Source organism: Tiliqua scincoides, chromosome 7 (assembly GCF_035046505.1).
Source record: "Tiliqua scincoides isolate rTilSci1 chromosome 7, rTilSci1.hap2, whole genome shotgun sequence".
In the NCBI taxonomy this organism is placed as follows: Eukaryota; Metazoa; Chordata; class Lepidosauria; order Squamata; family Scincidae; genus Tiliqua; species Tiliqua scincoides.
The window spans coordinates 117,261-135,053 of NC_089827.1; the positions used below are offsets into that span (position 1 = coordinate 117,261).

Below are 17,793 nucleotides of genomic sequence, written 5' to 3' on the forward strand. Positions count from 1 at the left end.
AAATTCCTTAGCAAACCATAAATCCAGCAAACCTGTGTGACTGACAGCAGCAGGGAGAGATTCCCCTCCCTCCCTCCACTGTTAAACCTAAAAAACATACATCTGCAGAATGAGAAAAGGTCTCCAGTACAGCAGAGCAGAACCCTGCATGGCATTAATATGGCACCAAACCTGGATGAATCCCCCTTGCCAGGCAGCCAAGTTCAGGGACATGAACTGAGCATTTCAGAAGGGAGAGGGAGAATTCCCATCTACACCCTGAGCTTTTGGAGGGACTGGCCAGGTAAAATGGGTCCCCAGTCACATATGTGCATGAGAGGGAAACAGGAACACGAGCTGGTACCTCTATGAGTCCCCCTGCACTGAACTTCTAGAAACAACCATGTCAAGGTCAGACTCACCACAGTCACCTGTTAGTGTTGTCAAGGGCAATTCACTGTCTATATCATCCGACGCAGAGATAAAGCCATGAGGAGAAGGTACGATAAGGACCTCTTCATCTAGGGCAGATGGTTCAACTTGTTGTTCTGTTGTTAGAGAACTGAGGTCCTGCATGTGAAGAAAAACCAGTGTTAAAAAAAAACTTTAAAAGGTTGCTTGCTCTAAATAACCTCGTACTTTGGTACTGTCTCTCTCATTTGGTTCTCAGTGGGATTTTTAGTAATCCAAAGTCAGAGAGAATGAAGGAAATGCCAACCTTGTTAATGTGAGCACATGCCTGCAGGAATCAGGACCAGCCTGCTTGGAGGAGGGGTCCTTGCTTTCAGAGTTGCTGTTTGCCCCATTAGGGGAACTGGGCAGCAATCCCAGCCAGTTGTACTTTGGAGCAGTTGCTCACAGCAGGCCATCAGAGCATTGCACAGAACATTAACTATCCCATGGTCCTGCTCCTTGTTCAATTACGGAGCTGCCCAATACCAAACCAGGCCACCTGGAGGGTGCACGTTTCACTCATAGTTAAGGTATTCAGGTACACATCTGAACTTGCAACACATGGAACAGCCTTTGTCAGCCTCTAAAGGCAGCAGGAGAGGCCTGCCGTTTAGCACGAGTTCAGGGCTGATGGTGCCCGCACTGGACGGCCACATCTGGTGATGCTTTTCCTTACCTCAGAAACGTAAGCGCCAGCCAAATGTGACGAACAATCGTCCTCTTCCCGCTTGAGGTCTGACACCAAAATTCCTTGTTCAGCTCTGACCATGACTCTGTCTAGGAGTTCAGTGCTATTGCTGCTGCTGCCGCCGCTAAATTTGGAGGAAGTTGAATCTTTGCTGTAAGGGGCCTGCTCCTCAACTGCCAGCTTGGGCTGGTGGATTTCGTCTGGAAAAGCCTCTGTTGCTTCCAGGGAGGCTGGAGGGTCCCCTAGTTCTGCTGGATGAATGTCTGAATCCACAGCCAGCTCCGCTTGGGTGACGGAAGGAGAAATTTCTTCAGCTGCCACTGTGCGAATGATCACACTTGGTGCATGGCACTGCACAGTGACATTGTCGCTTGTGTTCAGCAAGTGCTCTGGCTGTGAGAAAGTGGCACAAAATGGGTCAACACGCAACAGGGTCTGAATGGCCTCACCTGAGTTTTTCTATTGCCTGTCACCTGAGCACAAGTATCTTGTGAGTTTGTGACAAGACAAAGTTCTGGACAATTCAGAGTTCTGGTGCCCACCACATGTTCTTCTGTGACTATGAAAAAGGGCAAGTATGCACTTTGAAGCAGAACTAATAAAAAGAGGTAGGAAATCACCAGCCTCGGCCAGGCCCTGGAACTTAGAGCTTATTAACAGGATTCCTTTCTTTGCGCCTGCAAAGAACGTGTGCGCTTGGGAGTTTTCATTGTTGCAACACATCTTCCTGATTTGTCCTAAAACTCTGCTTTGTACAGCTATGGAGATTTAGGAAGAACTTGGTAGTGGTGATAGACTTATGCAGGGGCTTTATAGTTCCCAGTGAAAACTTCTGAGGGCACAGCATGGAAAGCAGGTGCTGCCATTGAGGATGATCTCTCACATGGCCTGTGCTCTTCAGGACACCAACGATAGGCTTCAAGGATTTAATGCCAGCAGCCCTGGTTTGTTTTAGTCAGAAGGTAGGCAAGGCTGGCTGTGGAAGGTGGAGCTGCTCAAAGACGCACCAAGTGCCCATGATTTCAGGGATCCCGCCCCATCAGCAGCCCATGGGCCTGGCTGGCTCCCCTCTGGCAGCAGACTCTCTGCTGAAGAGTCAGCTGTACACTTCCCTGCTCACCCAGCTGCTGGAGAAAGGGAGAGAGAGAAGCATCTGCTGCCCCTGAACGTACGTCTCCCCTTTCCCTAGAAGCACGCGGTTGTGATCAGCAATACGCCTTGGAAGCGAGACTCTGCAAGAGGGCACAGGGCACGGGCAGGAACCGAACTACCTTTGCCTGCCATCATCACATCCTCTCCCCTAGGTAAGTGAGGGCCTGTGCTCAGGTGGGGCCAAGGGAAGCAAGGTGGGAGGGGGTTAGTGCATGAACAGGTGCATGAACAACACTGTGTGCACAGGCACAGACTATGATGTGAGGGCATGACAACTTGTCACAGAGCCTGGAAGCTGAGGGCGCTCATCTGTGTCTTATGTGCTTTTGTTGGTAATAAAATGGTTGGCAACCTTCATTCTTGAAAGACTATGGTATAAGCCTACAGCACCCGGTATTCCCAAGTGGTCTCCCATCCAAGTACTAACCAAGCCTGACCCTGCTTAGCTTCCAAGATCAGGCATGTGCAGGGTAACAGTTGCTGCCTAATCACCCCTGGGGGCTGGGGGATAAGAATAGACCCTCAGTTTGGCTGTACTTGTTGTAAGAGGTGACTAAACAGCCACCGGGTAGATGGGACTCGTCAGCCTGGGAAGGCAGCTCATCTGAGAGAAGGAAAACTCTGATCCCAAACCTCCACTGCCTTGTGGCTACATCCAGTTAAGGAAAAGGCTTCAGGAGTCAACCTCGAGGCAAAATCTGGAGCCAGAGTCCCTGAGGCAGTTCATGGCTGAACACAGTCATGTTCTGGCAACTCCTGCGACACCACTGGAACCAACCGTGTTGGCCTCTGCCTTTCCATTGGACCATTTCAGCGACGTGGAGAGGGGGGATTTGCTGCAAGGGTAACAGTCTATCCTCCATATCTACTCTACCCAGGCTTTGCACACTGGAGAGGACACTGTTCCAGAACCACCATTGAGAGCGCAATACCATAGTCTTCCGAGACTGAAGGATGCCAACAACTGGTAATAAAATGGAGAAAGAGGGACTGGTTCAGGTTGAGCCAAACTTCCCTTGAGAGGGAAGGAGGAGGGGCAGGGAGACTGCTCCCTCTGTGGGAAAAGGCAGAGGAGCAGGAATGGCTGGGGTGGAGCGGGAGCATCACGCTCCTAAGAGGCGCATGGGCAGTGCACTGAGGCTGGTGAGGAATGGCCAAACCTAGGCAGGGAGGGCTAGAAAGGTTAGCAAGGGGCAGAACAGAGCAGCTCAAGTTCCCCACCGGGAGCAAGGATGTCTGAGGCTTCACAGTCTGAGGCTCCGCCGGTTCGTGCTGTAATTTCCATGGTGCTGAATGGAGTCTGCATCCAAAAAAGCAGACTGCCAAGTTTGGCCTACAAGTTGTACTTTTGCTATTTTGTCTGCTAACCTAACACTTTTGGTAGAATTTTAAAGGTTTAACTTTCAGTAACTGTGCCACAACGAGTCAGGGCAGAGACTTTTTGTCAGAAAAAGTGTGCTGCAGCCATTTCAGCAGAAACCGCCTTGAAGGACTGTGTACAGCACAATTCTATGCAGGTTTACTCAGATGAAACTTCCACCATGTGCAGTGGGGCTTCCTCCACAGCAGCTGCACAGGAAGGCAGACTTTGTGTGCTGCAAGGAGCCTGTTCACAGCCAACTTACTACCTCCCCCGAAGCTGCCCTCCCCGCAATGACCTGCCCCGGTTCCTCCCTTTGCACCACCGAGATACATACAGACAAGGCGTGGACGATGATCTGGTCTGGAGATGACGGGGCAGCAGCGGCAGCTGTGAGGGTCACTGTCGGACTGGCTGTCAGTGTCAAAGGCAGTCCCTGGTTTGAGCCGGTCTGGAGCAAATAAGTTCCTGGAGTCCCAGTAGGCTGGAGGTGGAAAGACTGAAAAGGGGGGAAGAAGCTGTAGCCCCTCCTGAAGCACAAAGTGTGCATCACACGAACTACCTTGCTGCAATCCACACAACAATCCCACCCGATAAATACGTCTTGTCGTCCTCACATTATAGTGGGGAGGGGGCTGGGCCAAGAGGGATTTGCTTGCCTGGGCCACCTACTTAGTTCAGGGTAGAGGTGAGACTTGAACTGGAGAAGCCTCGATGTACACCTGCTGCCACCCTCCCTCCCTTGCGTTAATATCGACTGCAAAAGCCACCCAGGGCAGGAAACATCTTTCATTCTGTGTCAACCGCCAGGTACGCTGACGGTGCTATATACAGAACCGGTCTCTTTTTCTTTACTTATTACTTTTCTCAAATAAATTAAAAACCTAATAGAACTAATATTAAAAGGCAAAACATACAACCAATAGGATATTAATACAAATATTGAAAATAGGCATCCATGCAGAACTGGAAAGCCAGGACCCAGATGATCGAAATAAAAAGTCTCAGCTAAAAACAGGAAGAGATGGAGACCAGCAGAGCTGCACCAGACGGAAGCAGAACAATTCTGGCACCATCACTAAGGCCTCACGTCTTGAAACTGCCCTCCTAACCTCAGGGGCAAGTGGGGCAGACAGCCAGGTCTTCAGGGGTGCTTGTAAGGGCTGGGAAGGTTCACAGAGGTTGGAGAAGGTGGTTCTAAGCTATTCTAGCCCACAGCTGTCCAGGGCCTTAGCTGGACTGTTGCCATTTTATCTGTGGTCACCATTTTGTTATCTTAAAAGGACAGAAGATTTGGAGTTTAGATTTTAATTCCACTCTTAATTGCAAATCTTGATAACATGTTTTAGATTGAGTTCAGTTTTATTTTCACACTCTAAGCTGCCCTAAGGGCCTGTCGGGCCTTATAAAAATACAACAAACATTTTTGATACCCAATGTCCCAATGACAAAAACCCCATAGCATTCATTTATTTTTAAGTTTCGGTTCTCTTCCTGCTATCAGACCCTGGAAACAGAGCCTTGGACTTTTTATATAACATGAAGGCACCTTGAAGATGAGCATTTCCCCTTCTGGCAATAATTTCATTTAAAAATCCTTTAAGTGAGAAAGGGACAACCATTTAAAGCCGCAATCCTACACACACTTGTTTGAACCGAAGTTCTACTGAACTCAGTGAGCATTACTTCTGAGGAGGTACGCATAGGACTGCATTGTCAGATCAGGTCTGCAGTACTTACTGGCAGGATCTCAAAGGTCTGTAGCGTTCCACTGTTCAGCGTTATTGTCTCAGAGTCAAGAGAAGCAGCAGGAGAATCAGCAGAAGCTATAGAAGGAAGAGGGGAAAAACAGAGACAAAGTAAGTGAAGCTCCGTGTATCCACTTGACAGAGAGAACACAAGGCCACAGTACTGATGGATGTGTGTCGCCTGGCGGCACGGCCAGGGTAGCAGCGGTGGGGAAATGAATGGCTTGTGCAGAAGAAGCCAGGATGCCCAGGCAGCCATCACTGTTGGGGAGCAATCATGGCGCTGCCACTGAAGGAAGGTGCTGCTACTGCAACAGACCCAAGCAGGGACCACGACTGCTGCTCGGAGGCGGACAGCGGGAAGCCGAAAGCACCCTCAGCACTGAGGTGCTTCATGAACCGACCCTGGGGCTCACGGGCTCCCTATGCTGGGAAGCAGAGCATCAGCGCTTGGCCAGCATCACACAGACAGCAGCTTCAGGCGAACGCATCCCGTGTCAGCTTGCACTTCTGCCCTGTTCTCCCACTGACTGCTAATCCGCATGTTGCAGCCACCACCCAGAGGTCGCTTTAAGGTTCTAGTCCTGCCTAGAGCACAACAGATACCGCCCTTTTAACAAGCCCACGGAGGTGAAGGGAGAACTGCACACTCTAGGTCAGGGGTGCCCAAACATTTTGGCAGGAGGGCCACATCATCTCTCTGACACTGTGTCAGGGGCCGAAAAAAAAAAGAATTAATTTACATTTCAAATTTGAATACATTTACATAAATGAATATATTAGAGATGGAACTTGTATGAATGAATGACGGTCTTGCAGTAGCTCAAGGTCTATAAAAACCTTTCCTTTGCTGCCGCTGCTGCATCACAAATGTGAAACAACAAGTAGTGGAGGGAGCCCTCATCCCACAGCTCACACTATGGGATCAAACTGCTGAGAGCAGTTGTGTTGGGTCAGCCTGGGCTCCAGAGGCTCAATGGAGACTGGGGGCTCCCTGCGGGCCGGATTGGGGGTCCCCGAGGGCTGCAAGTGGCCCCTGGGCCAAGGTTTGGGTACCCCTGCTCTAAGTGATGGCGAACTATGGTGATGAGCTGTCACTACCAGGTGGGTGGACCGAATGCGTTTGCAGGGCAGTCATCATGACACACAGCCCAGTCTCATGGGCTAAGGCATGGAGTAGGCAGGAGACAGACTCTCTTGAAAGGAGAGGACAAGCCCACCCTTCCAGAACCAGCAGCCTGGACAGAGGCTGAAGGTGGCACAAATCAACTGCCAGAGATGTGGTCCCAACTGCAAGGGTCCCTCCAACATTCACTTGGTTCCGACTAATGAATGTGCGCTATTTATGTCTCTTGCAAAATGGTTGTGTTGTTCTCATACTCCTTTTATTTTGAGTGTACTGATGTTTGGTCACACCAAGGAAAAGTTCTGTTGGGATCAACGGGGCGATGTGTTCTGTGAACCAATGGTAAATCCTCCTTGAAGACCTCATCTGAATGCCGCCTCTTGGTCTCTTGCACAGAATCATAGGGCTGGAAGGGACCCCACTTGGACAGTGGCTGGTGCTGCACCCCTTCCCTTTCCGCTATGGTGCACTGACTCCACCCACAAGATCAAGTCATTGGGGGCATGGGGTCAGGAAGTAAAAGCCTTCAAGGACTGAGCCCACCTGTGCTTGAACTACTGCAACAGGAACTGTCAACATCAGTAGGTCTTATCCAGGTTACAAATACAGCTGCACAGGACACTAATTTTACCATAGGCCAGCCCAGACCTCTCTGAGGAACCATAAGTGTGTTCTGGGGGTCAGTCTGCACACGATCAGAGCAACAGTGTGCTTCTTCTGCAACCTCCCTCCCATGTGCCTCTCCTGGCAGCAGATACAACGTCCACCCACATGGCAAGGATGGAAAGTGTGGCAACACATCATGTGCGAACGAGGCCTTCTCTCTTGGGTGGTCTGTGGATCCGACGTGGCACACAGCCGTACAATCAGCTCTGACTGCACACGCAGTAATTGCAGTGCATACCCAGGACCAGTTGCAGAAGGGCAGCACCCTCACGGCTATGGGCAACAATATGCACCTGGTAAGCACAACCCTGCATCCTCCCTAAAGGCATGCCAAGTGCCTGTTCAGCCCTCACAGTCTCATTGGCACAGCTGTGATCATCCACACTCACCTAGAAGAACTCAGGGCTGCTCCTGCCATGTGAACATTCCTGCAGGCAGATGCACCATATGGTGTGCCCAACGTGATATTCACAGTGGCACAAGCAAGGGAAAGTGTGCGTGCCTCTGGGTGTGTCTTGGTGCTTTCCTTTTTGGGGGGACAATGACGACAACAACTCATCACGAGTTTCAGCTACTTACAAACATGGGTAATCTGGACTGGAATCTGCAAGGCTGCCATGGGACTGGGGGAACTGGCCGAGTTCTCTTCCAGGCGAGCCACTCGAATCTGCACGTGCTGAACCCCAGAACTGGCATGTGTGTTGGGCAGCCCAGGCTTGTTCTCGGAAAGCTGGTGCCCTGGAGTGTTTTTTTGGCTCTCATGAAGCTGTTTCAGACCTTTTATAAGAACTGAAAAGAATAAAGAGGCACTCAGACATTTTGCTAGAAGGGAAAAAAGTTAGGAATATACATGACTTTCATTTAATCAAAATTATAATACTTTATTTTCTCCCCAACTTTAGAGAGCGAACATTCTGAAAGAATAGTATGGAACTGTGGGAAAATCTGAACCAAACAGATCAAAATCTCTATAATAATCAAGTCCAGATGCCTGCGAGATTCTCCTCCACCTCCTGACCTGCTTCACTGACACGGGCAGGAAGACAGATCATCAGAAATAAGGCAGACCCCAGTATCCCTTTGAGGTGGGTCACTTCCATTACTCCCGTATTGCAGACGAGAGGCTGTTGCTGACCGAGTGTCTGGACCAAGGCCAGTGAGTCCCAGTTCCTTAGCCATACTCCCAGTTTACTTGACTCTAGCCTCTGTGATGAACTCACTGGCCTTGGCCCAGTCACTCTCAGCATCAGTCGCTTGTCTGCAATACTGAAGTAACGAAAAGTGAGCCACCTCAAAGGGAAGTTGTAAAAGACTGAATCTACACAATCTATAAACATGCTAAGCATGTCATTTCTATCCTTCCCCCATCTCCTCCAAACCCCAAACCATGGACAGGTTGCAGATGCAGTGGAATTATGCAGAAAAACCATCCCTGCCTTTGATGTCCACTTGGAGTGCTTGTACTCCCCCCACCCACCAGACTGGAACAGCCTGCCATGCATCAATGACACAAGCGCTTCTCGAGGTTTCTCTTCCGCCTGCTTCTGAAAACGGTCTAAGAAAGTCAGGTCTTCTGCAACTCTAGATTTGGGCCTTAATGCACAGAGATTGCAAACCAAAGGGGGAGGCAGTCCAAGATCTCAGAATCCAGCAACCAAGCTGGATACAGAGCTCTTCACAGAATTCATTTTCACTTTCTCACCACTTTGTGTTTTTGAGCACATCAGCCTCTGCTTATATTTGGACAGTGCAGGAACACTTCCGACATGCACAAATAAGTAACGCACGTAATGTGCAATACTTTACCAGGAAAGGACACCTCTTTGTGGTTTGCGATCTGCCTCTTGATGGTCCACCATTTACTGCGGAGCCACTGTGGGGAACGCACGCTGCTCCAGCCTTCAGCCAGCAGATCCCAATTGATATCATTCTCATCAGAGACCTCAAGCTCTGCTATTCTGACAGGAGGAGACAGAAGAGGAATGTGCATCAGAGAGGACACCTTCTAGCTCAGGAGGAATGTTGTGTGGTTCTTGCTTTGGGGCCCAATTCAGCACCGCCACAAAATAACAAAGGGCACACTCATTCTCAAAACAGTAAGGCACATTCTCAAATCGTATTCGTAAGGCAATTCGTAGCAAACAGCAATAGAGGAGTAAGGAATTAAGTCAGATAGATGTTAAAACAGAAGATGCTTCAGACCTAAAGGACAAATTAAAGATCAGTAAGTCACCAGGTAGAGATGGCATCCACCCAAGAGTTATTAAGGAATTGAAGAATGAAGTTGCCGATCTCTTGACTAAAATACGCAACTTGTTCCTTAAAATGGCCACAGTGCCAGAGGATTGGAGAATAGCAAATGTCACACTGATTTTTAAAAAGGGAAGGAGAGGGGACCCGGGAAAATAAAGGCCGGTCAGCCTAATGTCAGTTCCAGGTAAGATGGTACAACGCCTCATCAAAGATAAAATCTTAAAACACATAGGCGAAAAAGCCTTGCTGAGGGAAAATCAGCCTGGCTTCTGTAAGGGTAAGTCTTGCCTCACAAACCTTTTAGAATTCATTGAAAAGGTCAACAGGCATGTGGATGCAGGAGAAGCTGTGGATATTATATATCTTCATTTTCAGGTGTCTGACATGGTCCCTCAGCAAGGCTGCTGAGGAAACTCCATAGTTAGGGAATTAGAGGGAATCTAATGGATTAGAAACTGGTTGAGGACCAGGAAACTGAGAATGGGTGTCAATAGACAATGGGCGTCAATTTTCACAGTGGAGAGAGGTGAAAAGCAGTGTGCCCCAAGGATCTGTCCTGGGACTGATGCTTTCCAACTTGTTCATAAATGAGCTGGAGAAAGGGTTAAGCAGCAAGGTTGCAAAGTGGTGAGGAGCTCCAGAAGGATCTGTTCAAACTGGAAGAATGGGCAGCAAAATGTCAGATGCATTTCAATATAAATAAGTGTAAAGTAATGCACGCTGGGGCAAAAAACCAAAACTTAACATATAGGCTAATGGCTTCTGAGCTGTCTGTGACAGATCAGGAGAGAAACCTTGAGAAGCTGGTGGACAGCTCAGTGAAAGTGTTGACCCAATGTGTGGCGGCGGTGAAGAAGGCCAATTCTATGCTTGGGATCATTAGAAAAGGATTTGAGAACAAAACAGCTAATATTATAATGCCGTTGTACAAATCGATGGTAAGGCCACACCTGGAGTATTGCATCCAGTTCTGGTCACCAAATCTCAGAGGATATCTTGGAAATGGAAACGGTGCAGAAGAGAGCAACCACCATAATTACTGGGCTGGGTCACCTCCCTTATGAGGAAAGGCTGCAGTGTTTGGTGCTCTTCAGTCTAGAAAAAGCGCCTGAGGGGGGACATGATTGAGAAATACAAAATTATGCAGGAGATGGATAGAGTGGATAAGGAGATGCTCTTTTCCCTCTCAACCAGAACCAGGGGAAATCCACCAAAACCGAGTGTTGGTAGAGTTAGGACAGACAAAAGAAAATATTCCTTTACCCCGTGTGTAATTAGTCTGTGGAACTCCCTGCCACAGGATGTGGTGTTGGCATCTGGCCTGAATGCCTTTAGAGGAGGATTGGACAAATTTCCAGAGGAAAAGTCCATCATAGGTTACAAGCCATGATGGGTATGTGCAACCTCCTCATTTTAGAAGTAGGCTACTTCAGAATGCTAGATGCAAGGGAGGGCACCAGGATGAGGTCTCTTGTTATCTGGTGTGCTCCCTGAGGCATCTGGTGGGCCACTGCGAGATACAGGAAGCAGGAAAAGACGGGCTATTAACCTGTTTAAGTGGGCTACTCTTATGCTTAGTACAAGTTGCCACTGTTCAGACCATGATCTCCTGCTGAAACTGCTAAAGAGGGTGGAACTGGCCTAGAGATATGAGTTGTCCCAACACCAAGGGCTGTATTGGCAAGGAAACACTTGGTGAGATTTATCTTCCCAGTTGCCAGTGCTGTTTATGTTCAGTGTTAACCCAGTTAACAGATTGTGACCCAATTTTTGTTAGGTTGTGAAACTGACAGGGCAGACTAGGCTATGAGCATCAAGGGTTAAACAGTTTGCTACTTGTGGGGGAGCACTGCTGCCCGATCACCATTATAGCCATACCCACTGGCACGCACAGATCAGGAATAGCCTCTAGAACAGCCATTTTCAACCACTGTGCCGTAATACACTGGTGCTCCACGAATGCTCTGCAGGTGTGCAGCAGGAGTTTGTGGGAGGGTAATTTATTAGTAGGCCATTAGGGGATGTGAGGCCCCACCAACAGTATGGTGTGCCTTGTCAATTGTCAAAAGACTGATGGTACGCCTTGACAATTTTAGTACCTTGTCAGTGTGTTACAAGATGACAAAGGTTGAAAATCACTGTTCTAGAGCCTGTAAAAGTTTGGGAACCACAGGATTAAACAGAAGTCTTCAGTCTCTAGTTTGATCTTGTTTCTTAGCACTAAAACTCACCCTCAGAAAGTCAAGACAACACAAGAATGTTCCACTATGAATTGCTGGGAACTAGAACAGGCAACTGTTGTTGGGACATTTTGGGCCTTTCAGAATCACAAGGCACTCTTCCTGGAAGACTGACACTATCTTTCTGACCCTTGCCACCACCCCACCCCCAGATATGGAGGTCTTTCCACAAGCAGCACAAACCTCAAGATCAGGTTGATTTCATCCTCCTTGGTCCACTCAGTGCCCCCACTCTGCTTCCAGTTCAGGTAGTTGAGCCACTTGGAGCGGCACTGCTTCTCGGACCGCGTTCCAACCCGTTCCGCCACTGCAGCCCACGACACGCCCTGCGTGACAATGTCACCAGGCTCCGTGCTGGTCAGTTCATGCACCACTTCTGCCAGTCTCTTTTCTTCTTCCTCTGTCCATTTTCCTGAAGTAAAAATTAAAAAATAGTAATTATTTCAAAGCACTGAGGAGAAAACATTTCTATCAGAAGCCCCAGGTCTCCTCTGTATGTTCCTTCAAAGTCCCCCTGCTCTTCAAAGCTGTCCTGATCTCATCAGCACAGAACAGCTCCTGGAGCAAAAGAGATCCAGTTTAAAGCCATACACAGTACAGGCTGACTCTATTATGTTTAAAAGCTATCTTTTAAATTTTTAAAAAATCTGTTTGTTATGTAAACCGTGTTGTGACCTTTTTTATAACAATTTATCAACCTTCCACAGAGACATATTTGCTATACCGGTCAGTAGTGCAAACAAACCCCCAAACACCCTTTTCACTGAACACTGTGAGAGGGGGTAATAATTTAGCAAACGTTATGTATTCTTTGTGGAAGGGAGTGGTAATAGTGCCACAAGGGCTACGAATTGGTCGTTAGACACTAAGACACAAAAAAGAACTTGGAATTACCATAAAAGGCTCCCTGAAAAATACCAAAGTATGTACTTGCGATAAAATAAGGCAAATTGAGGCTTTATATAATAATCTCCAAAGACAGGAAAGAATATGAAGAGATACGGAAATGATCCAGGAAATGCACGGTATGGAAGACTAGAGACACTCCTTGCAGACCAAAGGATGCGTCACCAAAATTGCTCACGCTGGGAAATCCCCCACAGGCTCAACTAGACTGTCCTCGGCCAGCTATTCTGACAGTCGTACCGGTGTTGCAGGTGTCCTTCATCAGTCTGCATCGGTCTTTCACCGAAGAAGCACTCCTGCCAAGGGCAGCCCCGATGGTTGCCCAGTCGTTGCCGTGCTTTATCCTGAGCCTAAATGGAGAAAGTGCATCAGTTTGGTGTGTGATGATGATGCAGTCAGGCAATGGCTCAGCAGGCCAACAGGAGTGTCACTCTGAATGAAAGGGGGGGGAGCCTGAGTAAGATCCCAAAACTCTGCTCTGCATAAGTGACCTAAATGACACTTTGACCAGTCTGAGAGATCCAAGGGACGTTCAGCTCAGAGCTGATGGTGCTGAAGGTTTTCCATAGGGAAGGGGCACAAGCAACTCCCTGCACAGCAGGTCACTTTGCATACCCGACAAAGAAACCTGTTCCAGTCCAATTTCACAGTTCTGTTCTCCAGAAGTGAGCACAGAGCACCATTTTGGGGACCCTATTTCAAACCATCCTTCATTTACTTCCCACCCCGCTTTTCAAATCAGCGTCAATTATTAAACAGGTACTACTTTCCATTTATTTTCAAGTTCCTCTTTGAAATTCTGTGTCCTGGCAGCACACACAAGCTGCAAACCCATCTAAATACAGTGTTATGTTGCTAATCTCCACCCACACACAGTGCAATAAATTCTGATCCACAGGAAAAGCCAGTGAGATTACTGTGAAGTGATGCAAGTGTGAACAGCACATGCTCTGAGATGGTGCTACTGTGACACTGCTGGGGTGTGGTCTGAGGTCAAAGGTGGTCCTGAATTCCTTGCTGAAGTGGGACAGTCCCTTTTAGCACAGGAAGGTGACCCCTTCTGAGCTAGTACTCTCATTGCCTGACAACAGAGTTATAGAGGAGAGACCATTTCAGCAGATACTGGAGCTGTTAACCAGCAGTACCAGCAGGCGGTGGCTACACCAGTCTGTTTGTCATTCCAGCTCATTCTCAGACCACCACTAACCCTCCCCTTTGTGAGGAGTGGGGAAAAGAAGGAAGGAAGCCATGGAGATGCAGTCAATACTCCAAGGGGGAGGGACAGTGGTCACATCAAAAGCTGTGCAAGAGACTCAGGGGCTGCTTCTGGTCTGACTATCTGGTCCTGAAGTCCTCACACAATTGCTAATCATCCAATCACTAGTCCCACTACTGTCATGCTTCTCTAAAGTCTGCACATGTGCACACACAACCCTCCACACAACTGTCAGGTCTCAACTGTCAGGGACAAATGGCATCCTCAGAGGCCAGAGTCAACCCAAGGCTTTGAGGTGCCACCCACACACCGAAACAACTTTCTGGAAAGACATATGGAGGCTTTCGTGAACTGTTTGTGGCACCTGATTAATGAAGAAAGAAACTTACTCCTTGAGCCTTTCAATTTCTTCAGGAGTGTACCTGTGAAACACACAAGCAACACATTGTTACACACATTTATTTCAGTTCATAGACCCCCACATCCTGAGGACACGGTCAATATTGTGGGCACCAAGCATGTTTGCAAAAGGACAACTGTGACCTTCAGAATGAAGAGACATCTCAAGCACCGCAGTTTGCAACTGCTCAGATTCTGAGACTTGGAATCAAGACTCAAGCTGGACAAAGAAAAGACCTGAGCTTGCCGGCTTCCATTCTGAACTCCCTGGTGCTCCTATCTTGAATCTGCATTGCAAAACAGTCACATATCTTGTCGAGAACCTATTTAAAAGCTTCTGTGTGTCACGTGCTCCATGCTGTCATTAAAGTTCATGTACCTGTTCAGAGATTACTTCAGAAGCAAGCAGCACAACAACACACCATACTGACAAAGGGAGAAAGGTTGCCACTCTAATCCCCTTGAGAGGGAGAGGCCTGGGAGTCCACGGCCCATTGCACACAGGCCCCCACCACACAAATCCTTCACACAGTGAAGCACAACAGCCAGTCTGTGACTCACGCACCCCACCACCATGCGGAACCTCTTGCGTGACCGCCGATTTACATAAACCTGACACAAAAAAAGACTTGGGAGCGTCACACAATGTGCATGCACATCCAACCTCCTGTGAGGTTCCAGACATGACAGTAGTGGTGGTGGAGGCACACACCTTGCTCTTGCAACCCGTAACAAGCAGAGACTGCACACGGGGGCCTGCATGTAGTGTCCCTGGTGGCAGCTGCAGTACAGTGTAAGGTGTTCCAACTATCTTATTTGCCTCTGAACCCAAGAGCAGCTGAAAAGCTCTCGGCAACACCACCAATTCCTTAGTGCCAGGAATTCTGAGCAGTGAAGTGCTCCCCATGACACGATGGGACACCCTAACTTTCCATGCTTCTAGCTCCCACTCTGGGACTCTTCAGGTCAGCTAGTGCTGCTGTAAGTTAGGCAGAGAGTCAGGCCACTTGTGGCTCTGAATTCATACGCTCTGGAATAAATATGAAGGAGATTTCATACTTGCCAACGTGGTTCCGGTCATCATACATGCGCAGAACTCGTCTGTAAACAGCAAAGAGAGGCCGGTTCAGACCCCACGCAATGGTCCTGTAGAAATCCTTCCTCTCATCTTTGGACATCTCAAAGATGATCTCAGTGGCATCTTTGATTCCACGGGCCTAGGGGTGACATTAATAAGTGGACAGAAATGAAGCACCCCAATCAATGTTTTACAGCCAAGAAAGAAACTTTGCTATCAGGTTCTACAAAAAGTATTTCGAAAGTTGCATGTAATTTTTTTTTTAAAACCTGAACTACTGTGACACAGACTGGTCACCAGGATCTAAATCATCTTTCAATATTTCATTCAAGAGAACAAGTATGGATCTAAATGCCCAGTTTCTATTCAGATTGGGACTTCATCATGAATAACTAGTATATATAATGTTCACACAACTGAAAAATTTGGAAGTGTGCAATGTGCATTTAAATGGATACAGAATTTGGAAATAATCTTCTATCAGTGGTCTTCTATCTTACTGGTACCAAAGTGCAACAAGTCAAGTGTATTATAAAGTGTCTGCAAACAAGAACTCTAACTGAACTCATGATCCTGACCATTCTGAAAAGCCTGAACAATGAGTCAGATGAACTAACTTAGGAAAACCATGGCGCTCTCTGTAGGCTTCCAATGAAAGGCTGGTTCAGCATCAATCAGGGCTCTTGGGATACATAACATTCTACCTCAGGACCAGAAGGTCTGAGGCAACTTAATTATCCCATGAACCAACACAAACATAGGAATGTGCAATTACCTACTAAGGCTGCAATCCTAGGAGTAAATCTTATTTAACTCAGTGTGGCTTACTTCCAAGTATACATACATAGATTTGTGATGTGAGGAGCAACAGTATTAACCAGGTGGTTAAATGTCTAAAGGCCCCATCCTACCCAACTTTCCAGTACGGATGCAGCCACAGTGCAGTCCTGAAGTCACAAACCTTCCCTTCTTGAGGAGGCCTCTGTGACTGCCCCGTCACCCCAGGATACATTGCACACCCTTTTGGAACAGCTGCATCAGCTGCCAGAAAGTGGGATAGGATGGAGTCCTAACAGAGCAGAAACCCTCCAGACCAGGGCCTCTGCTGCAGGTGTCTGACTTCTACACAACTCAGAACATAATGGCTACTTTATTTTCTCATCCTAGGGAGCAGAGGCTACATTCTTCATGAAGGTGACACTTTACGTATTGGTAAAGTTACATAGAAGAAATTGAAAGAAGAAATGTGCTTCATAAGTTGTCGAATGCAAGGGTAGAACACACGGACAACACTGGAATGCTGGTTACCATATGAGTCTCTATGACAACCTTTGCTTGCTTTCTGCTATGGAAAAGTACAGCAGAGGACACAGCAGCATCTGAGTCTCGCAGGCATGGAGCACAAGAAAAAGGAGGCACTACAGAGCCCCCACACAGAATCACGAAAGGCGACCTGGTCAGAAAAGGATTAAGTAGGTCACTTGCTGGGGTCTGCACAGGAAGCACAGAGCCTGCCACTAGAGGTGCTGCTGCTTTGGCTGCAGGTGGCTACACTCACTCATCTGCTGCAGTTAAAGTTCTAAAGACATTTTTTGAACCAGAAAACTAGAATTATGATGCACAACAGACACTATTCAAACAATATATTCAAATTTAGTTATTTGATTTTTCTCTGTAAACCGCTTTGTGAACTTTTAGTTGAAAAGCGGTATATAAATACTGTTAATAATAATAATTAATAATAATATTTTTGCCTACCAAAATAATTGTCCTAACAGGTATGAATACATGTATGAGTACATGTTCTAAAATGCATAATACAGAAGTGGTTGGTCACCTAAGCCAGCAGGCTAATTGACTGCAACACAAACCTTTAAATAACGTTCAATGTTACTCATCAAAATGTCAATTTCTTCTTTCGACCACATTCCCTGCTTCCATTTATGACCTTAAAAGTGGAGAAGAAAGTCATACAAACTTCACATCACCATTAGTCAATATTATGGGGGGATAGCTAGCTGGACAAGGAAGAAGTCGAGAATCCAGTTTCTGTTACAAGCCACAGCAAGAAATTTACAGTCCAATCCTATCCACACTTTCCTGGGAGCAAGCCCCATTGACTCTAATGGGATTTACTTCTGAGTAGACATGCATACAATTGGGCTGTTAGTCAGTTTAGTTGGGGCCAGTGCAATTATTATATAGCTCAATTTTCCAAGTTACTGTCATCTGGAATAGCCTTGGATTTGTGATCCTGATTCAAACAATCTCTCTCTCTCTCTCTCTCTCTCACACACACACACACACACACACACACTTTCTTCAACAAATTAAACTCTAGATGTGGACACACAATAATTTGGTTTGATTATTAGGTGTTGGGTATTGCCTAATAATTTTTTTAAAGATTTCCATCAAACATAAGCGACAATAAAAAGGCAGTAACAGCACAGAAGAGCTTGCAATGTATGCTTCAAAACCATTTGTTTCCGTTAATCGAACGTAAGCCAGATTTAGCATGTGTTCCCA

The 17,793-nt window shown here is 47.3% G+C and overlaps 1 protein-coding gene across 3 annotated transcripts in view; it reads right to left on the reverse strand.

The window, feature by feature from the left end:
• Positions 1 to 17,793, reverse strand: part of DMTF1 (cyclin D binding myb like transcription factor 1) — a 30,989-nt gene that overhangs the window by 1,443 nt on the left and 11,753 nt on the right. For 2 of the 3 annotated variants that reach the window (XM_066633292.1, XM_066633291.1), the window contains exons 6-16: positions 17,136 to 17,212; positions 15,246 to 15,403; positions 14,177 to 14,209; positions 12,812 to 12,921; positions 11,849 to 12,077; positions 8,979 to 9,130; positions 7,752 to 7,961; positions 5,373 to 5,458; positions 3,970 to 4,131; positions 1,109 to 1,513; positions 402 to 549 (exon numbers count right to left, since the gene is read on the reverse strand). In XM_066633292.1, coding sequence (XP_066489389.1) covers positions 402 to 549; positions 1,109 to 1,513; positions 3,970 to 4,131; positions 5,373 to 5,458; positions 7,752 to 7,961; positions 8,979 to 9,130; positions 11,849 to 12,077; positions 12,812 to 12,921; positions 14,177 to 14,209; positions 15,246 to 15,403; positions 17,136 to 17,212 — 1,770 coding nt within the window. The remainder of the gene's footprint in view (positions 1 to 401; positions 550 to 1,108; positions 1,514 to 3,969; positions 4,132 to 5,372; positions 5,459 to 7,751; positions 7,962 to 8,978; positions 9,131 to 11,848; positions 12,078 to 12,811; positions 12,922 to 14,176; positions 14,210 to 15,245; positions 15,404 to 17,135; positions 17,213 to 17,793) is intronic. The other variant, XM_066633293.1, reaches the window with a different exon arrangement.